Source organism: Macaca thibetana, chromosome 14, assembly GCF_024542745.1.
Source record: "Macaca thibetana thibetana isolate TM-01 chromosome 14, ASM2454274v1, whole genome shotgun sequence".
Taxonomy (NCBI): Eukaryota; Metazoa; Chordata; class Mammalia; order Primates; family Cercopithecidae; genus Macaca; species Macaca thibetana.
In genome coordinates this window covers 100383910-100406996 of record NC_065591.1, presented here as the reverse complement: position 1 = coordinate 100406996, position 23087 = coordinate 100383910, and the positions used below count along the sequence as shown (strand labels likewise).

Below are 23087 nucleotides of genomic sequence, written 5' to 3'. Positions count from 1 at the left end.
GAGGTGTTTGAACCTCCTCATCTTCTAGGCCAGGGATGGGAAATAGGCTTCACCTTTTTTGACAACTCCAAAGCGTGGAGCATTATTTTGAGGGGGCTTATAAGTCCAAAACTGAGCCCTGAGGAGGATCAGTCAGTGTCTGCTCTGGGCCCTGGAGAGATGTACTTCTCTTCTAGGTCATAAGAAACTTCAGGAGCCTCCCAGCAGCTCTATGGTCTGTGTTTGGCTTCAGAGAATACGAGAATGCCTGCTACAGGGATGTAATGCACTAATAAGCCAAGAGCTGCAAAACTTGATCATGAGTAGAATGAGGTATTTCAGCATTGGCTCTGGAATCTGACAGACTGGAAATGAACCTCCTCCCCCCACCAGTGTGACCAAAGGCAAATGACCTGACCTCTTGAAACCTCAGTTTTCTCAAAGTAGGGATAATAAGAATACCAACTCCACAGGGTAGTTAAAACTAAATGAACTGAAGTAACTCACATAAAGCCCTTAACACATTGCCTAGAATAATCAATGTTCAGTTGCTGCTGCTAACAACAATAATAATATCTCACACATAGCTTAAATAAAAATTAGGAGTCTATAGGGTAGTGATAGTTTTCAATCTTTATGTCTGATACCTACTATTGACTAACAGTTCCTTTTGTTTTTTTTTAATCACTAACGTCACCCTTGCAGAGTTACAGTTGAGTGTAAATGAAATCTCAGTATTTTCTCTTGTCAGCTGTATAATTTACATCTCTGTGTGTTGAAAGCATCCTGAACATGTTGTTTGAGTAGGGTAGGTCTTGAAGTAGAGGGTCTGGGCGAAATAAAACCAGAGGAAATTACACTCAGGGTCTCTAGAAGGTAGTAATTCTTCCCAACCTAGAGAGGGTCATCTCTTCACATGACCCCTCAGTTCATGTACTTTTCATTTCACTGTAAATTATCATTACAAAGGCATGTGATCCTGGGGGCCACAAGGAATGTACTGGTCTACATACACAGAGAAAAGATTGTTTGGGTGTTAAATGGTCGAGAATGCCTGCTGTTCTCGTAATCAGATATATCTACTTTGCACCAACTACCAAAACTGAAGATTTGAGAAGAATGGATTTATAAGATCTGTAATGAATTGTTATATCACTAACAACAATTAGTGATGTAGGGTAACCTCTGAGTTGGACAGACAAAAGGGAACAATTTGATGTAGGGTAAAAAGAATTAACTTTAACTGATCTGATTTCTCAAATGATTAGTTTGAGGTTTTATTACCTCCAATCAGTATCCCATTATAATTGTGTTTTGCTTTTAACATTTGTTTACTTCCGAATTTTATGTAAGTATGCTAAATCATATTCAGTGACCAATAAGTTATCATGGGAGCACTCCTTTCTTATTAATAAATCTCCTTTGTGAGTGGTCAACCATGGCTTGCTCATAGAACTGAAAACCATAGGTCAATGAAATTTGGGCAGGTTTCTGTAGGAAATAACTGACCTAGACCTTGAGAAAGAAAACAAGCAGGAGTGAAAACACAAGGTCGTGAGAAATGTAGGGGTTAAGAGAACCGGCACCGTGGAATCGGACAGACCTGTTATGGAGAAATTAAGAAGTTGGAGCTTTGGAAAGGATGGGCGTGTGGTCTTAGGCTTGAAAGATGAGATGAAATGATGAAATGTAGTGGTGAAGGTCAAATAGAAAGGGAAATTTTGAGGTGGGGGAGAGGGATTCAAGAGGCAAGGACTGGGTAGCAGAGTGAGCTGAAAATAAAGACTGTAAAGGGAAGTGGGTGAGTGTAGGATGAGTTAAAGTGCAGTCATGAGTGACAGAGCCAGTTTGACAAAGGAAATGCAAATGGAGTTTTGGCACAAGAAAGTGAAGGCTTGGGAGTGGATAATGTTCGCAAGGTTCTGAAGACAAAAGCTTGAAAGTAGGGCAGTGATTAGATTTTATGAAATTAAGATGAACATTTGTTAGTAAAAATAATAATAACAATAATAATAATAATAGCTGGGCGAGGTGGCTTACGCCTGTAATCCCAGCACTTTGCAGGGCTGAGGCAGGAGGATTGCCTGAGGTCAGGAGTTCAAGACCAGTCTGGCCAATATGGTGAAACCCCATCTCTACTAAAAATACAAAAAAATTAGCCAGGTGTAGTGGCGGGCGCCTGCAATCCAGCTACTCGGGAGGCTGAGGCAGGGGAATTGCTTGAACCAGGGAGGTGGAGGTTGCAGTGAGCCGAGGTTGCACCACTGCACTCCAGCCTGGGCGACAGAGCTAGACTCCACCTCGAAAAAAATAAATAAAATAAAAAATAATAATAAAGGAAAACAAATTTAGTTCTATATCATTCTCTTAAATCCTTTCATTGAAAACTAGCAATAGGTTTTTTTTTAAGCCATTTATTATTTATACAGTCATACCCTTGAGTGCCTTCGTTTCAGAACTACCAGATCAGCTCCTTATGGCCGTCTGAGGGATTCTACCATTCTAGATAGGCAGTCCACAACCTTTTTGGCACCAGGGACCCACTTCATGGAAAACAACTTTTCCACGGAAAGGGCTGGTAGATGGTTTGGGAATGAAACTTCCACCTCTGATCATCAGGCATTAGATTCTCATAAGGAGAGCACAACCTACATCCTTCGCATGCGCAGTTCATAGTAGGGTTCGCCCTCCTGTGAGAATCTAAGGCCTAATCCCGGGGCTAAGCTGACTGGAAGCGGAGCTCAGGAGGTAATGCTCGCCCCTTACCCCACACTGTGCAGCCTGATTCCTAACAGGCCACAGATCAGTACCAGTCTGCGGCCCAGGGGTCAGAGACCTCTATTCTAGATGACCTCTAATGGAAACACACTTTTCCCCCTAAATCCTCAGGTTCACAATTTATTTTTATTTTTTATTTATTTTATTTTATTTCATATATTTTTTTGAGACAGAGTCTCCCTCTGTCTCTCAGCTTGGAGTACACTGGTGTCATCTTAGCTCACTACAACCTCCACCTGCCCAGTTCAAGCGATTCTCCTGCCTCAGCCTCCCAGGTAGCTGGGATTACAGGCATCTGCCACCACGTCCAGCTAATTTTTGTATTTTTGTTTTCTTGTGGGGTTTTTTTTTTATTTTTTTTTTGAGATGGAGTCTTGCTCTGTTGCCCAGGCTGGTGTGCAGTGGCGTGATTTTAGCTCACTACAACTTCCGCCTTCCAAGTTCAAGTGATTCTCCTGGCCCAGCTTCCGGAGTAGCTGGGATTATAGGCACTGGCCACCACATCCAGCTAATTTTTGTATTTTTAGTAGAGACAGGGGTTTCACCATGTTGGCCAGGCTGGTTTCGAACTCCTGGCCTCAAGTGATCTGCCCACCTTGGCCTCTCAAAGTGCTGGGATTACAGGCATGAGCCACCGCACGCGGCCAAGTTCACAAATCTTAAGGTCCACCAAGAGTTCTAGCTAACAGAGTCTTGAAAAAAATGTACATCGTTAGGAAATCCAAAATCCAAGCCATTGGAGCCATGGAGACAGCACTCCAAACTCGAGAGGGGTCAATTTCTTTCCTCTCTGCAAGGAACCCCCACTAAGATCTATGTAATGCTGTTACCGCACCCCACCACTTACCCAAAGTTAGCCTTTGATTGGAAGGTTTCCTTAGTATTGTTCCTTCCGTGGTGGCCAGGAAGATGTTACCAGAAAAAGGTCTGGATCCAGAACCCCAAGAGAGGGTTCTTGGATCTCGCACAAGAAGGAATTCAGGGCGAGTCTGTAAAGTGAAAGCAAGTTTATTAAGAAAGTAAAGGAATAAAAGAATGGCTATCTCATAGACAGAGCAGCCCCGAGGGCTGCTGGTTGCCCATTTTTATGATTATTTCTTGATGATATTATGCTAAACAAGGGGTGGCTTATTCATTCCTCCCCTTTTTAGCCCATATAGGGTAACTTCCTGACATTGCCATGCCATTTGAAACTGTCATGGCGCTGGCGGGAGTGTAGCAGTGAGGACAACAGGAGAGGTCCCTCTTGTTGCCATCTTGGTATTTGGTGGGTTTTAGCCGGCTTCTTTAGTGCAACCTGTTTTATCAGCAAGATCTTTATGACCTGTACCTTGTGCCAACCTCCAGTCTCATCCTGTGACTTAGAATGCCTTAACCGGCTGGGAATGCAGCCCAGTAGGTCTCAGCCTTATTTTACCCAGCCCCTATTCGAAATGGAGTTGCCCTGATTCAAACGCCTCTGACAGTGCTGTGTCAAGTTTGTAGGAAACTTTGGCAGAGAGAGGCTCAGTACCTTGCCTGAAGTCTCATCATTGAAAGAATTAATGTAGGTATAGAGAAGTTGCAGGTCAGTTACAAATGGCAAAAACAACACATTGTAAATTGAGAAATAAATATTAGAAAAATGGATTTGTAGTCCTTAGACTAATATTTTTAAGCTTGGGACAGTTTTGTGGGAGCGTGTGAGTATTTTGACTGGTGAAGGCTCAGAAATAATATTGTGTTCTCTACTTTAAAATTAGCAGACAAAAATATACAGTTCACCTCTGGAAAATCAACTAGTTGACAGTGCATTTGTCCCAAAGCCAGCAGTCATGAGGGAGGAGAGTGGCATGCCTCCGCCGTGGGATGCTTCACTGCTGGAGAATGAGTTTTTCCAAGGTAAGTTCATGCATTAAATGGCCTTTGCAACTACTGGTACTAAAGGAAGTAAACAATAACTAGTTTGTATTAAACTACTCAAAACATATCAAACGCTGTACTTTAATTTTTATGTCCTCCTGTTTAGCTTATTTGAAGAGGATGCTGACATGTTATTAACACAAGTATTAAGAACTTATGATTAAATATAATCTGAGCAAATATTCTCAAATCAAGGACTGATAAATATATGGAGTAGTAATAATGTTTAATATTTAACCACAGGGGTCAGGAGTTCGAGACCCCATCTCTACTGAAAATAATACAAAAATTAGCTAGGCATGGTGGCATGCACTGTAATCTCAGCTACTCGGGAGGCTGAGGTAGGAGAATTGCTTGAACCTGGGAGGCAGAAGTTGCAGTGAGCTGAGATCGTGCCACTGCATTCCAGCCTGGGTGAGAGAGCAAAACTCCATCTTGGAAAAAAAAAATTAACCTCAGGTAAAAAGGAAATATGTCTTTAGGAAATACATCTACAAAGTTTGCTGTTTAATAGACTTTTATTGTTCCAGATTAGGACCGAAATACACTGTGATAAAATCTAATTCATTAGACAATTAACCTTGTATGATGATAAAAACTGAAACAGGTTCCAAAAGCAGTGGCATTCCAAATGCACGTGTACCTTATCACTATCTGATCATAGTTCACTTTTACAAAGGTTATTCTGTATAAGCCTGACCATTTGAAAAGTTAACTCTGAACTCGCCACCAGCTTCACCTTGAGGAATTACATTTAGTTTGCAAAGGCAGTACCATCGCCTGGCCCCTATCGTGTGGTACAGCAGTCGGGAAGACAGTCAGCTGGACAGTCAACATAGGGGCTTTCTTCAGTCAGATGCATCCTGGCAGAGAACAGACGAAAATCTTTGTTCCAAAAGAAGGTTGTTTTGGAAGAGGAGAGCTACTGTTTATGGAATGAAAAAAGTAATAATAATGTGGCCTTTCTGAAAATAATGTAGAGAAGCAGAACAGGAATTGTTCTGATGTCAGGAGTGGTGAGTAAATAGCATTGTTAATCTGGGATTCTAAGTGGCTTTAATTTAAAATCCTGTCATGGGAATGTTAAGAGTGGTTACCTCTAGGTAGAATTCCTGGTGATTTACCTATATTGTTATACTTTTCTGTATTTTCTGTTGTAAATACATTCTGCTCTTGTAGTCAGCCAAGACTTTAAGGGGAAAGAAAAACATAAACAGCTTGAAAGGGAGAATGGACATCAAAGAGATTTTCATTATAATTTGTTTTAAAGATAGATTTTTATTCATTATGCAGTTTTGTTTTGTTTTGTTTTGTTTTGTTTTGTTTGCCCCACCTTATACCTCAGCATTGCTTATTTTATTGTGGCTATAGGGAACAAATTATTTCAGGTCCTAGGGAAAAATAAATATTTTTCACTAAAACATTGACAGATTTATTCCCTAAAGAATTCCTTAATTACATAACCTTAACGTTCAAGATCAGTTTTTCTTTTGGTTGTACAAACTTAATAACACCAACTTGCAAATAAAATAGGATAGGGAAAAATCCAGAACAGATTTTTTTAAATCCCTTTGGCATCTGCCCTAACATAATTGGCATGTTGTATGTACATTTCACCTATGTGTTCTCAGACACTTACATTTCCTGTCATTATACAGTTGAAATAAAATTTGTAATTTCTTCATATTTATTGAACATGAATATACTAAACTATATCTATTATAGAGTAGGTCTTAGAGAGTCTACAAACCTCAAAAGATTATGATTCTATTCAAAGTCTAATGGGTTTTTATTGAGGAAAACATGTCAAGTACAATTAAATTGATACAATTCAAAGAAAAGCCAACTGTGTCACCAAAAGGTAACACAGGCTTGTCTGAGATCACAGAGGCTGTGGTCCTAGAGAGCAAGAGCCCTGGGTCTGGGCTTGGTCTAGGTCTTCAGTTATCATAAGGAGGCCCCTGGGCACTGACTTTGACATCACCCCCAACTTTGCTCCTGAGAGAAAAGTAATCATTATTTGACAACAGCAGCTTCACGTCTTTGTAAAACTATGAGCTCATCTCACAGTAAAATCATCTGTATGGTTCATAAAGAAAGTGAGGGTTTTTTTCCTGGGTTATTTTTTTTTTTTTTTTTTGAGACAGAGTCTCGCTCTGTCGCCCAGGCTAGAGTGCAGTGGCACCATCTCGGTTCACTGCAAGCTCTGCCTCCCAGGTTCACACCATTCTCCTGCCTCAGCAGGAGAATTCTCAGCCTCCCAAGTAGCTGGGACTACAGGCGCCTGCCACCACACCCGGCTAATTTTTTGTATTTTTAGTAGAGACGGGGTTTTACCGTGTTAGCCAGGATGGTCTCGATCTCCTGACCTCGTGATCTGCCCGCTTTGGCCTCCCAAAGGGCTGGGATTACAGACGTCAGCCACTGTGCCCGGCTAAAAAGTGAGCTTTTATGGCACAGAGGTTGCATTGCACAGTGGTCGTATGCATGGACACAGAGGTTGCATTGCACAGTGGTCTTATGCATGGACTCAGGAAACAGACGGTCTGGGTTCAAATCCCAGCGCTGTGTGATCTTAAGAATTTGCTTAATCTCTTCTTGCTTCCGTTTCCTCATTATAGAATAATAATAGTAATAGGACCAACCTTCTAAGGTGGTGTGAGGATTTAATGAGTTAATATATTAAGTGTTTAGGACTCTGCCTGACACGCAGAAAGTGCTGTTTTATAGGAGTGTTAACAGGTATTAATTTTTCCAGAAAAAAAAATCTACCATTGGTATATCATTTAATAATATTATCTGGCACTTTTAATTATATATATTGCTCGAATCCCCCATCCACCTAAGTATGTTCATAAATTAGGTGCTAAGCTTTTGGTGGTAATACTGTTTTACAGTACAACCTAGAAATCATATGCTACTTACAGAGGCTCGTTTCTATTATGATCCCAGGAGGTATACACAGCTGGAAATATTGTAGCAACCTAGTGACATGAAAGAAATGAAAAGACAAGGCTTAACAACACTAACAATTGTCTAGTTATTCAATGTCTGCATTATTAGTTCCCTTTTATTACTAGCCCATATCTTAGAAAAACTCAGTACTCTTTAGATGCACTAAAAAAAACCATGATTAAAATTCATTGTTACAAGAATATAGTTCTATTTCCTTAGGGCGTTATGGAAAGTTCACTTTGAAAAAAAGTGATTTGAAAAAACAGGAAATAAATTTTCACTATAGTCTTGTAAAAGTCAGACTATCTTAAAAATATAATCAAAATTCATGTTATAACATTTATGATAATATGATAAAAAATAAAATTATAAATGATTATGTTTCTTGAAAAGGAGCCTTCAATAACTCAAATTATTATTACACTGTAAAAACATATACAAAAAAGTTGATTCACATTCTCTTTTCAGTTTTAGATGACTTGGATAGCAAATTGGCTCAGGAACAGTCTGCAAGCTCAGTGAATACCAGAACACCCCTCAACTATGGATCAAGGACACAGTTCAGTCACTTTTATTCCAGTGGTAGCAGACATGGTAATATCACAGAAAGGCACAAAAAACACTATAATGAAACTTCCAATATGTCTATCTATGACATCCTAAGACCAGGAACTCCTAGGGAAGGTTATAAAACCTTTTCTCCTAGGACAAGGACAATTTATGATATGTACAGGACAAGGGAGCCCAGAGTCTTTAAAGAAGATTATGTGCAAAAGAATACTTTTGGAAGTACTTCGCTGTGTTTTGACAGCAGACAACGGTCGGCCTTACCAGCCACAGGGCATTTCACAGCAAGAAGCTTACATTTTCCAGCCACAGCTCAGAACAAGAGTGGGTTTATACCACCAAGGCACCAGCAGAGTCCAAAGAGAACTCCTTTATCATCCATCATATGGAACAGATCGGATTCCTCTAGAGATAGGGAGAACCAGGAAGAGTTCCTGAGGGCACCATCACCAATGGAAATTGATCCTGCTGACAAGTATGTGTATCCCAGGGGTTTTCAGGAGAATAGGAGATATGAATCGTACCATTCACAGAATGTTTACCAACGTGTTAGTTTAAATGTTCCCATGGAGAATGCAATGAGTCCTGACACTTTTGAGAACTCAGAGAATATGCCATTCTACCATCAAAGCAACCCATTTGCCAGGTCTTTCTTCAGCAATACCTTTGGACGAAGCGGAGAACAGAGGAGATTTGGACAAAGTCCTTTTTGGAGCCAACAGAAAGGACATTCTTTCTGGTCTGACTTTCATCAAAGCAGGAAATCATTCAGTTCTTCTGACAGAGACTTTGAAATGATTTCCATGGAAGCAAATAGTGCATCAGCCATTCATGGCCATAGTGTTTCTTCTGAACACTGGGAATCATTTTCTTCTGGTTATGGAACAGATGTTTCCAGAGTCCAAGAAGAGCCACATCCCTGGCAGTTTGATTTTCAGACATCCACACTGGAGAGCATGGCGGTATCACATGGTAATGAGACCAAATTGACTTCTCATTTTGGCACACCAAATGTTTGCTCCATGACTGGTTCAAGCTATCACGTCAAATCCGGTGAGTTGGTAAGCCAACAGGACAGTTCTCCCGTAGAAGTACATATAAACAAAGAAGCTTCCTCATTTGGAATTGCTCAGCCTCTAGCATCCTCATTCAAAACTTCCTTTCCCCAGACTTCTGATGATAGAAGGAATCCTCAGAGTCCCAACTTGCAGAATCCCACAGTCACTTTGCAGAAAATTATTCCTAATAAGCCTGCCTCTCATCCAATGAGAAGCCATACAGAAGTCACTGTGACCAACAGCAATTCAATTGACTCTCTGCCTCTTGCCAAAAGCCAGCCCATTATCTTGGTCACAGAAGTGAATAATGAGAAAGACTTAAATGAATCTATTTCAGAAGAAGACAAACAGCTAAGCAAGATGGACCAGACAAACAAGGTAGGTGAAGTACCCCAACCTGTTTCACAGAGAGGGATCTCAAACTCTTTACCTGATTTTCAAAATCCTTTCTCCCAGGACTCAGCCAAGAGCAACAGATTTGGTTTTAGTGCATCTACCACAATAAGTTCAAAAAAGTCACCCAGAGTCTTTTCCAGGAAAGATACCTCCAAAATGTATACACCACACAAAGATAAATCCAATGACATTAAACAAGATAAGAGGTTTACTGAGAACAGAAAACTTGGCTCAACAGCTTCCCTTCCTTTCATTCAGGAACACAGAACACCACCATCTTTCCCCAGGACAGACCAAGGTTGTCACCAGGAATTAACTGTAAGTAATGAAGATATTTCAAGCATTATTACAACCAACCACTGGAGCTCTTCACCAACTGATATTCAAAATGCACAGTCTCCAGAAAAGCCTGTTATTTTAGATACTGAGGGAGAACAATGTGCCACAATTCATTCTACCAACTGCGGCAAGTTGACTGCTGGCCACAAGACCTTGTGTGATTCTTTAGATCTGTCATCAGCTGCACTACCAGATTCCTCACCATCAAATAATTCTTCCCTTGATGCTCCTGTGGTTCCATCTACTACAGTGTTCTCCAGGAGAAGTCCTTCAGACAAAGATCCATCGCTAGGAGAAAGAGAAGAAAAAGACAATGCTGGGAAGAACCAAAAGAATCAGTTTATTTTAAGCCACTCAGAAAACCAAGAGAGAAATGATAGTCATGTGCCTACACATGATGAAGTGGTTGATGTCAAATGCCATTCACACTCTCCTTTTAGGAATGAAAGAGGAAAAGGAAAAATAAGGCATCATATATCCTGTATTGAAAAGTTAAGCAAAACAGAAAGTATATCAGTACCCACCAGTGATCACAGGAGCCTCATTGAAGCAAATCAAAGCAATTCCAAAGTTTCTGAGCTTGACACAATTTATTGTACCTTGCCAAGAAAATCAAGCAGTTTTCTCGTACATGGCAGGCAGTCAGGAAGTAAAATAATGGCTGCTTCACTGAGGAATGGGCCACCTCCCTTCCAAATCAAAAATAATGTGGAAGATGCAATGGGGAACCATACATTAAACAAATTTAGTCCCAGTTCTCCTGAGTCAGCAAATGAATGTTCCAAAGTCATTTCAGACGCAGCCCTGGAAGCACCTGAAGCCACAGAGAGAATGACAAATGTAAAAAGCAGTGGATCTACTTCCATTAGAAAAGGACCCCTTCCATTCCTCATTAACAGGGCTACGTCGTCTCCCTCAGGGGAGCCACATGCCTCAACTGGAAGAGAAGAAAGAAAAAAGCCATTGACCTCAGGCACGGATGCTTCTGAGCTAATGCCAAGGGCTTGGGAGAGAATCATTAGCCCTGTGGAAAGTGACTCATCTGTTAGAGATTGTTCTTTAACCAAACAACACCACCGAAAGGAAAACTCCCAAGAATGCACTGAGAAAGAGGGTAAAATGGCTGCCTCCAGGAGAAGTGTACTTGCCCTTTCAAATGAAGACCCTTTACCTTTTTGTTCAGACTTGTCAGGAAAAGAACATGGGAAAACATTACATAAAGTTAAGACAACTAGTACATTTTCTGTTTCTGGTGATGACGACAATGTAAAATGTCTGGAAGTGGTCTCAATATATTATACTCTACCGAGGAAACCCAGCAAAAAATTCTGTAACCTCCTTCAACAGTATGCACAAAATACTAATTCACTTACAGAATCACCTCAAGTGGAGACTGAAACATTTCCTAATGCTTTAGAAAAAGACGAACAGAATTATTTTACACGAGAGCAGTCAGGAACACCGTCATGTGAAAATCTAAAGATGTCAGTCAACTCTGATCAGACGCTCACCTCTGAAAATATGACTGCCTTCCGATTATCAAATAGGGGGCCCCTAGTGCCTACATTACAGGAAATGGCTTCTGTTGAGGCAGCTGTTTCTCTTCCTGAAGAGGAATCTAAAGCCAGAGAGATTTTTTCAGATAATTTAGCTAAAGCACCTCTAGGTGATTCAGAAAACAAGAAAGAAAAAGGTAAAAAACTGCAAAGTGAAACCCTGCATACTTTATTGATGCCTCAGAGAAAAAATGTTTCCGAAGAAAAATCTGAAAATTGTCAACAATCCATTAATTCAAGTAACAGTGGTCCCTCTAGTCTTCCAGCTCTTTCAGAAGTTAATATTGGAAATTCCCAAGCCAGAAGAAATTCTTGGGAGTGTACAGGGAGTGGTAGAGCCATTCCTTTTACTGGAAGTGGGAAGTGTCCTCAGAAAGATCACACATCCACAACTGTAGGTGATGGCTCCAGTGGATCACAGCCTAGGGAAGGCAGAGGGGACATCGGAACCAACTGCCAAAAAATGACTAATAAAACACTTTCTCACTCAGAGAGTCAAGTCTTTGCTCTTACTCCAGCATTGCATAAACTACAGCTTGGTGAGGAGACTCAGTCAGATGAACTAAATTTAGAGAGTCTGCAGTCTGAACCCAGAGAATTACCTCAAAGAAGTCAGGAGGCAAATATGACAGAGAGCAGGAAGGCTGAAGATGAAATGCAGAAATCAGCTTGGGATCAACCTTCACTTCCTGAAGGAAACAATAAAAATAAAACCAACTCTGATGACCTAGTAAAGGGGGAAAATAGATCTTCAGTTAAACACAGATTGGCAGTCATGTCTAAAGCAAACAGAAAATTCCCAGCTAAAGATGTAAGCCCCAGAAGACATGTAGCTACTATCTTCCCCCAAAGTGGAAGCAGATCTGGCTTTGACCATTTATCTCTTGGCACAGTGGAGTGCAACCCACTGTTCCCTGAGCCTACTCCAAAATCTGCAGAGTCCATAGGCGAAAGCAGGTTGAGTGAGGATGGAAAGCATGTGAAGAAATCCGAGAACCCTATCCCCATTACTGTACTACCCAACAGAGAACCCTCTACACACATCAGCAACCAGAAGTCTAACAGCATTTCACAACGACATCAGAACGAGTTTAAAAATGTCTCAGAATCACCATCAAAGCATGAGATTTCTAAAGATGTCACAGTAGCTGAGAATTTAGAAAGAGAATCAGGAGCCCCATCCCCCATCACATTCACCAGCCTCAGGGAAGCAGAATTCTCTGACGATCAGAGGAGGCTGAGCCCTCCTTTTCCACTGGAGCCTGCACAGAAATCTAGAGTAAGCATCCCACTGGCCAGTTTGCTGCGGCAACAAAGGAGTGCTTCATCTCTGGAGTGGGAACCTGAGCCACACCTCTATCGTTCAAAGAGTTTAAAAAGCATTAATGTGCATGGCGATCTACTACGAAAAAGTCATCCTCCAAAAGTCAGAGAGCGCCATTTTTCTGAAAGCACGTCTATTGACAATGCCCTGAGTCGACTGACACTTGGAAATGAATTCTCTGTCAACAATGGGTACAGTCGAAGATTCAGATCTTTTTCTGAACTCCCCTCCTACGATGGAAATGAAAGTTGGGCTTATCGCAGCGGTACAAAAACAGGTCCCAGGTCTGCAACATCTATATACAGACCTATCGACTATGGGATCTTTGGGAAAGAACAACAATTAGCTTTCTTAGAGAATGTAAAGAGGTCACTTACACAAGGAAGATTATGGAAACCAAGTTTTCTTAAGAACCCTGGCTTCCTAAAAGATGATTTGAGGAACCCTCCCAACCCCTCAGAGTCGTTAAGCTCAAATTCTCCCAGTAGTCAGATGCCAGAAGATGGCTTATCTCCAAGTGAACCGCTTAATATCTATGAGGATGACCCAGTGGACTCAGATTGTGACACAGACACAACCACAGATGATGAATACTACCTGGATGAAAATGACAAAGAGTCAGAACTGTGAGGCTTTTTCATTAAAATGCTTTACCTTTTTCACCAAAAGCGTATAATGGAACTGAGGTGTATGTGTGCATGTGCATGGGAGGATAAAAGATCTAGTCTGGGCAGTGTCTGCTCTGAAATGTCCCACATCTCCTTTTTTTCCTCCACACCCTATATAGATACTTCCTGAATGTTAGAACAATGAATTCTTGTTTTGGGATAGTCTCTGCTATTTTCTCTCTCTGTAAATGTTCTTAGCCTGCCTTTCTACCACTCCCACTTAATCCCTAATTCACTGTCTGATTTGGGCTTTCTGCTTTACTTCCCTCCTAACATTTTTCATCTTTAATTGTGATTTACAACCCTAATATCCCAGGCACACATACAAAACTTACTAATTACCCCGCAGAACTGTGAAACTCTGTATGGCTTCTTCCAGTCCACACCCTATACTCATGACATTAAATAAAAGGTAGGGATGATAACAGTGGGGTAAATATTATCATCCTGTTTGACTCATGAACATTTATGAAGTTTAAGGTGATGATCTTCTCTTTCAAACAAAGATAAAGGAATTTTTTTTTTTAACCTGAGAAACTGCAAAAAGGAAAAAAAAAAAGATAAAGGAATTTTCTAAATACATCCTGTTATATCCGTAGTGGAGCCTGGGAGGCACATGGTCAAAGCATATGTTGAGGTTATAGATGAAGACCTGAATCCCTACCCTAGTAAGCCAATAGAAGGTTAGCACTTCTAGAAATTCCTCTGAAACTGTGGGGCACTGGCTGGATTATTAAGGGCTTTTAGTCAAGCCAAGGACTTAGGCCAGGCAACCTGGCCATACAGAGAGTTGCCTGGTCACAGAATTTCTGCATATGAAGAGAACATAGCTGAGGAGCAGAGAGAGGAAACAGGCATCCCTTCATGGGACCGACTTGTCTTTACTGCAGCTCTCTCAGCAACTGGCTTTTTCCATTTCCTCAGAACTATCCATTTTCACATTTTCTTTTGTTGCTGTTCTTGTTTTGTTTTGTTTTGTTTTGTTTTTGTTTTTTGGAAATGGAGACTTGCTCTGTTACCCAGGCTGGAGTGCAGTGGCATGATCTCGGCTCACTGCAACCTCCGCCTCCTGGGTTCAAGCGATTCTCCTGCCTCAGCCTCCTGGGTAGCTGGGATCACAGGCACACCCAGGCGCATGCCACCACGCCCAGCTAATATTTTTGTATTTTAGTAGAGATGGGGTTTCACCGTGTTGCCCAGGCTGGTCTCGAACTCCTGAGCTCAGGCAATCTGCCTGCCTCAGCCTCCCAAAGTGCTAGGATTAGAGATGTGAACCACCATGCCCAGGTTTGGTTTTTTTGTTTGTTTGTTTATTTTTTGAGATGGAATCTTGTTCTTGTTGCTCAGGCTAGAGTGCAATGGTATAATCTCAGCTCACTGCAACCTCCTCCTCCCAAGTTCAAGCAATTATCCTGCTTCAGCCTCCTGAGTAGCTGGGACTACAGGCACCTGCCACCACACCTGGCTAATTTTTTTTTTTTTTTTTTTGGTATTTTTAGTAGAGATGGAGTTTCACCGTGTTGACCAGGCTGGTCTCAAATCCTGACCTCGGGTGATCTGCCCACCTCGGCCTCCCAGAGTGCTGGGATTATGGCCATGAGCCACCGTGCCTGGCCCACATTTTCTTTAATTGCAAGGTAGACCACTTCTTTTCAGGTGGGACATTTTAGTCCCAAATATCAAGTGGGAACCTTGGCCAAGTCCCTCAAATGCCATCAAGTCAGATCTGATACCCTGGAATTCAGTCTTCACTGCAGGATCATTTACCAAACCCTTGGGAAATTCTAAGGCAGGGCTCCTAAGGGCCTGTCACTATGATTCTCTCAATAATTTATCTAGAGTAAACCACTTATGATACCCACTGATATTTTGACTTTCCTAACTCTTTAGTTGCCACGCAGAACCTTGGGGAATTTTTCTTCTAATTCAGGATAAAGACCAATAGATGGCAGTGAAGATAATCTGCTTTAACTACAGAGAGCATGCATTCCTGGATCTCAATACTATGATAGTCAACATGAATGGATTTTATCTTGTTTGGTTTATATTTGCTTCGTGACCTAATCTAATTTTCCATTTTTTATACCTAGTCCGTTTCTTCGTTATAAACTAAGAATAATGATAGGTGTTGGTGAAGTGTATAGAGATCTGGAACTGATAGAGATTTAAGAAAGAACTATATTATTATTATCCTTCTAACCATTCCCTTACCTAGACACGAAAAGCCTGGGTTAGTTTACATGGTTCCCATGCAACTCAAAGCTCATGAGCATGAGGTAACTGACATGAAAGCTATTCCCTAAATCTGTCAACTATTTTAAACTTCAAGGTCTGACCAATCCTGAGCTCAAAAAGCTCAAAAATCAAATATTGTGAACTTTTCAATGCAAATTTGTATGGCAAAGAATAAATAACACTTTATTTCTTGTTTAATATATGTTTGTAAATTCTGCCTTTCCTCTTTTTCTATTTATCTGATTATTATTATTATTTTCTTTGAAATGGAGTCTCATTCTGTCACGCAGGCTGGGGTGCAATGGTACGATCTCGGCTCACTGCAACCTCCACCTCCTGGGTTCAAGTGATTCTCCTGCCTCAGCCTCCCGAGTAGCTGGGATTACAGGCGCCCACCATCGCGCCTGGCTAATTTTTGCATTTTTAGTAGAGACAGGGTTTCGCCATGTTGGCCGGGCTGGTTTCAAACTCCTGACCTCAGGTGATCTGCCCGACTCAGCCTCCCAAGCTGCTGGGATTACAGGCATGAGCCACCTTGCCCAGCCTATTTATCTGATTATGTAAATAAAATGTTTATAAACCATGACCTACATTTTCTATGCAATTTTAAGATACTCAGAGTTAGTATTTTAATATTGAGTTTCTTGATTTTTTTAATGATCAGCTTTCAAATTATATTTCAGTATATACTCTGAGTCTACGTGTATGCTACAAAAGGTGAAATGAAGTTAGCTTATTTTTCAGTGAGTTTAGGCTATATTAAGAGTTAGGTTAGTTAGGTAAGGGTGAAACTGCTTTGGGGCCCAGACTGCACTGGAATCTACTATTTAAATTTAAAGGTAATTGATGGCCAGTGTTCAGTTGCACTATTTGTAACGTTTGCATGTTGGTCTGGCTCAAGTATCAGAAAAACACAAAATTCATGAAAATAGCACCTTTTATAATTTTATGCTTTTATAAAGCACTTCGTTAAAGAAGTATAGCAAATTTCTATGTATTTTAACATATAAGTCGCTGCATTTTAATGTTCATTTTTGGTATAGCTATGGTAACTTATAATAGTCATTTTTATATTCATAACTTGTTTTCTGAAAGATATAATCATTGTTAAAAGATACATTCATGTAAATGGAGTAAATCATGGGGGAATCAATCCTAATAAGTACCTTATAAATTATAAACTTATTTATATACTAGATTTCTATAACCATAAATTTTATACTGTAAAGTCCATTTAAAATAGGGTTTAATTAGGTTATTTTAATTTTTAGAGACTCCCCTCTAAATAATTTACTCTTACATTGTAAATAGATTGATGCCAACAAAATTCCTAGAGACTCCCCTCTAAATAATTTACTCTTACATTGTAAATACATTGATGCCAACAAAATTCCAATTGCTACTAACAAAGGTTTGGTTGGTGATAAGCTAATAAAAGCTACTTTGTATAGGAGGTAAATATGTGTACTGGAGGGGGTAAAAATCCACTTAGGTTATGGCAAAGATGGGAATCAAACTGGAAAACTCATAGCTCCATAAAATTAATATTCTTTGTTAAGTGCCAGAGGGTTTAAGAGAACTTCTTGCTAAGAGTTTATTGATAATAATAATGCTTCAGAATATCCCATTTAAATGTACAGTGTAAATATGTAAAATATTTTACTTCCCAGGCAAGTTTGTGAATGTATTGCCACTTAGTGGCTCTTTGTGACTGGTGATTCTGTATATCTGAAACAAATAAGCTGCAAGCACTTTTGTTAAAACTTTGTCAAATAATCCTATTATGTACTTGTTCTCAGACCTGTTCTCTGGGTATGAAATGTGTTACAAGACAAGGTGCAAATTTGAAACAATGCCTGTATTGAAATAAATGATTTAAACAGATGCACTATTTGATTTGGTTTTTATTCACATCCTCAAATGAGTATTAATTTTTTTTTTTTTCCCGAGATGGAGTCTCGCTCTGTCACCCAGGCTGGATGTGGTGCATGCCACCATGCCCGGCTAATTTTTGTATTTTAGTAGAGGCGGGGTTTCACCATGTTGGCCAGGCTAGGCTGGTCTCAAACTCCTGAGCTCAGGTGATTTACCCACCTCGGTCTTCCAAAGTGCTGGGATTACAGGTGTGAGCCATAACACCCGGCCCCCTCTCCTATTATGCAACAAGGCAAAATCAGTGCAGTGGCCTGATTTTGGCTCACTGCAACCTCCGCCTCCGAGTTCGAGCAATTCTCCTGCCTAAACTTCCTGAGTAGCTGAGATTACAGACATGCACCACCATTCCCAGCTAATTTTTGGATTTTTAGTAGAGATGGGGTTTCACCATGTTGGTCAGGCTGGTCTTGAACTCCTGACCTTGTGATCCACCCACCTTGGCCTCCCAAAGTGCTGGGATTACAGGCATGAGCCACCCCACCTGGCCCAAATGATTATTTTTAAGTGTGAAAGTTTCAGGAAAAATATAAAAGGTGGGGGGCTTGAGGGAGGCATGTTTTCAAACCAGTCTTTCTTATGGCTATTGAATGAGATCTGCCATATAGGTAGTTTTTAAAAAACAGTGGCTTGCTTCTTTCTTATTTGTACCCAAAAAGTAACAACCAACAGCAGGAAATCAATGTGCCTTGTTGCATAATGGGAGAGGAATGAAGAAAGTCTGAGGTTTCTTTCTGGAGATTCTCACATTTATAAAGGAAGAGGGGCCGGGTGTTATGGCTCACACCTGTAATCCCAGCACTTTGGGAGACCGAGGTGGGTAAATCACCTGAGCTCAGGAGTTTGAGACCAGCCTAGCCTGGCCAACATGGTGAAACCCCGCCTCTACTAAAATACAAAAATTAGCCGGGCATGGTGGCATGCACCTGTAGTCCCAGCTACTCAGAGGCCGAGGCAGGAGAATCACTTGAACCTGTATGGCGGAGGTTGCAGTGAGCCAAGATCGCGTGGCTGCACTCCAGCCTAGGCAACAGAACAAGACTCTGTCTCAGGAAGAGGGAGCTACGTGGAGTTGGGTCATCCACTGTCCAGTAGCACTGATGAAAGATAAGCAGGTCTCTCTAGTTGATATAAGTCATGCAATGTGAATTCCTCCCGAGCAAATTAATAAATTTGTACTAATCTTTTACCTTTTCTGGAAAAGCAACCCAAAACCCTTTTTCTATCAGGGACAGGAGGGTGTCATCATCTTGAATATGGACAGCATTTTATTCAAAAAATTTTTGCTGTCTTTTATTAAAATTTAAAATACACTGGATCAGCTAGGACTTTTAGTGATAGACAATAGAATCCTCTCTAGCTGGTTCAAATAGAAAAACATCTATTGGAGGCTGGGCGCAGTGGCTCATGCCTGTAATCCCAGCACTTTCAGAGGCCAACGCAGGCAGATCACTCGAGGTTAGGAGTTCAAGACCAGGGACTGGCCAACACGGCAAAACCCCATCTCTACTAAAAATACAAAAATTAACCAGGTGTGGTAGTGGGTACCTGTAGTCCCAGCTACTGGGGAAGTTGAGGTACGAGAATGGCTTGAAACCAGGAGGCAGAGGCTGCAGTGAGCAGAGATCACGCCACTGCACTCCAGCCTGGATGACAGAGTGAGACTCCATCTCAAAAAAAAAAAAAAAAAAGCAAGAAAGAAAAGGAAAAGTTCTATTAAATTGTAAATTTTGCTCACAAACTCATTAATAGAGATAAGGAGATAGATTTTGAGCGGAAATTCCAGGACCAATTCTAAAATCCATGCCACAGAATTGGACCTGCCAAGGGAGCTGCTGTCTCTGTTATGACCAGGAAGACGCCGAATCAGGACATCGAGTGGGCCAATGTCCTGAATCACCACCTTCATTTGGTCCAGAAATTGCTCCTATAGAAATAAAAACACCAGTATGTATAGACTTGCATGTAGGATTTTTATTGCTACAAGGTTTGTTGTGGCAAAACCTGGAAACAAAGTTAATACCTGATTGAGAAATGACTGACGTAGAACACTTACATATGTAATATTGTAAAACCATTGAAAATTCCTCTCTGACTTTAGAAACTGTCTAATTTTCAATGTCACTAAGTTGACTTAGAAGAATTTCCATGAGGTACTGTTGAGGGAGAAAAGTAAAATTCCATGTTTGTAAAGCATTTACCAAGAAACCTGCATATGCGTGTGTACACATGGAGGGACACACTGGTTATTAACATTGGTTGTTTTGTAGACAGGTGTTGGGGGAGAGGACGTTCAAGAACAGGAGAAAAGAGAGAGAAGTTTCTTTCCTCCAAAGAAGAAACTGTAAATATACACACATATATGAATATATATAGAGTATATAAATAAATGAGAATAGTTATTATTCATGTACTTAAGTGCAATGATTTATCGGGGTTATACAGATTGAAAACTAAGCATAAGTTTTTAAAGGATTTCTGTACAGGAGAGTATTTAATAAATTACTTTTCTTTCTTAAAAAAAGTGATCATCGGCTAGGCACAGAGGCTCATGCCCATAATCCCAGCATTTTGGAAGCCCAAGGCAGGTGGATCACTTGAGGTCAGGAGTTCGAGACCAGCCTAGCCAACATGGTGAAAACCCATCTCTACTAAAAATAAAAAATTACGTGGCATCATGGCACACGCTTATAGTCCCAGCTACTCGGGAGAGGCTGAGGCAGGAGAATTGCTTGAACTCAGAAGGCGTTAAACCCAGGAGGCGGAGGTTGCAGTGAGCTGAGATTGTGCCACTGCACTCTAGCCTGGGTTACAGGGTGAGACTCTGTCTCAAAAAAAAAAAAAAAAAAAAAAATTGATGATCATACTCGATTCTACAAAACATTTTAATAATATAAATTTTAATTTATATTAAATTAATAATAATAATAATATAATATTATATTTTAATAATATTAAATTTTAATAATATAAAATAATAAAAATAATATATAAAATAAAAAAAAGTTTTAATAATATAAATGCTAGCACTAAGTTTCCCTCTAGGCCCATGTTCTTTTCCCCAATCATCCTTTCTAGATTATGTCATCTTTCCGGTCTGGGAATTACAATTACAATTACAATTCCATTCTAGAAATGTTTTGGAGAGATGTGGTAGTACTAATATGATTGCCCAGTAGATCCTTTTTCTTTGCTCTGGAAACTGACATCCCCTCCCTTCAGGCCATATGTTGACTGTGGAAGAATCAATGTTCTTATTCAACCCTAAGAATCTGGGCACAATTGACTGTTTCAAGGTGGAATGTTTTGAAGGAAATTGGTTCTGGATGGAAGTTAATATTTAAACCAATTGTCTCACCATCTAAAATGTACCCTATAGACTGTAATACATGGAAGGGCAGGGACTGAGTTTATATCCCTAGCACCTTGCATAATGCATGACATAAAGTCATAATATAAAGTGTGTGTTGAATAAATATTGTTGATATTGTTAAAGTTTTGTGCATTTTATGGGATCTAATCTTGTCTAACCCTATGTAAGTTTTTTTATTCATTAGTGACATTGAAAATTAGACAATTTCCACAAAAATTAGCCAGGCTTGGTGGCTTGCACCTGTAGGCCCAGCTACTCAGGAGGCTGAGGCAGGAGAATCGCTTGAACCTGGGAGACAGAAGTTCAATGAGCCGAGATCGCACCATTGTACTCCAGCCTGCGTGACAGAGCGACAGTCTGTCAAAATACAATAAATGAATAAATAAAAATTAAAGGAAGAAAATCACACAATTTCTAAAGTGAAAGAGGAATTTATTATAAAGATGCAAGGATGTCTCAGAAACCAGAAACAGAGACGCTGCTCATGAACTGTACCAGACTCTAGTGCACCACACATAATCCAGAAAGCTTTCTGTATTTCTCTTCTGTTTTCAGAATACGAGGGAAAAAAGTAGCAAAGGTTATAATGCTTCTGTTGGAGAGCAGTCAGTATATTAAAAATCTCCTAACCTTGATTTTAAACTCTCAGGGAAAGGGGATTAGTTCAGCATGAGTCAGTTTCCAAACGAGGAGCCAATGAACTGTAGCCATAGTTAAAGTTATGCTGTTACAAAGCCTCACTGTTAACCAGGTAGACTGTGGAGTAAAGAAAGAGGAGTTACCAGAAAAGGTGGAAATGTTATAAACTGAGTCGACAATAATTAGCTGTGAATTTTATGTGACATTAATGTAAAGATTCCAGGGGCCAGTGCAATTCACAGAAGTGTATTGAATCTAGACCTTCCAGAGTTACACACTGACTGTAATTCTATGTGTTTGAGATTAGAGTTCAATATGGAGATGAATGTGAAAGGGAATGAAAAACTTCTTGGAGTGTATCATTTACTTCAAAGTTTTATACATGATGTTCCTCCTATCCAGAATGCTCTCCTCCTTCTCTTTATGTGGCTGATTCCTATTTGACCTTCAAGGTTCGGCATAGATGTCATCTCTTTCAGAAGCCTCTCTTGGTTCTCCCAAGACTAGGCTAGCTGGCCTTCATATGTAGTGTATAAGTACACTGTACTATATTGGAAAAGGCTGTCTGCCGTGGCACTTGAACTTTTCTGATCATTCTTGCTTGGTATGCCAGGCTTTCTGCATGGACCTTGAACTTCTCTGGTCATTCTTGCTGGTCTGCCACTCTAATGTCCAGCTCTTTATCAGGCCATTTCTCTGGGCAGTGTTTGTAGCAAGCAACTTTGAGGGATGAGATAACATCTCCCCACCCACAAAGAGCAGGCTTAATTCCGTGTAGCCTAAAAGAGGCAAATTCCTTTAGCTCAGTGCTCCTGTCCTGTAATGCAGCCCACTTTAGGCATCTATCAGAGTCTGTGTGCATTGTCCCCACAAGGCTTGGGAGGCTTAGGAACAAAACGCAAACCGACATAAAGCTCTGGCTACTGCTTTTGCAGTGAATAATAAAGTTCTTTGATACAGGAGTGTTGTATCTTTTGACAGCATCCATGAAACAGTAACAGGCCAACTTGTTAGTTTTTAAGTGGGATAAAATCCTAGACCATGCAGTTCTTGAGGCCCATATTTTAGCACCTATAGGCTATTTACATTGCCTCTTTGCCTTTCTTCTCCACTAAACTACAGGCACTTTGAAGTCAAAATACAATATCTAAAATACGGTAGGCATTTAATAAATATGTGTTGAATGAATGAAATTTGATTAATGATAAAGAGTCTGGTCAAGGCACTGGTTGCTCTGAAGAGATATACTCTTTGGAGACAGGTTAAGATGAGAAAGTAAACAGGTTGGTGCAGGCTTAGTATTGCTAAACACGAGTGTGTTCAGGTACAATTATATGGCTTCCCTGACGTGTTCTCAAAAAAAAAAAAAAAAAAAAAACCAAAAAA

The 23087-nt window shown here is 40.3% G+C and overlaps 1 protein-coding gene across 6 annotated transcripts in view; it reads left to right on the top strand.

The window, feature by feature from the left end:
- EXPH5 (exophilin 5) overlaps window positions 1-17641 on the top strand; it is an 89666-nt gene extending 72025 nt beyond the window's left edge. For 3 of the 6 annotated variants that reach the window (XM_050758678.1, XM_050758681.1, XM_050758682.1), the window contains 2 exons: window positions 4500-4638; window positions 8083-17641. In XM_050758678.1, the coding sequence (XP_050614635.1) occupies window positions 4500-4638; window positions 8083-13484 (5541 nt within the window). In that variant the 3' untranslated portion in view covers window positions 13485-17641. The remainder of the gene's footprint in view (window positions 1-4499; window positions 4639-8082) is intronic. The other 3 variants (XM_050758679.1, XM_050758683.1, XM_050758680.1) reach the window with 2 other exon arrangements.
- The last annotated feature ends 5446 nt before the right edge of the window (window positions 17642-23087 follow it).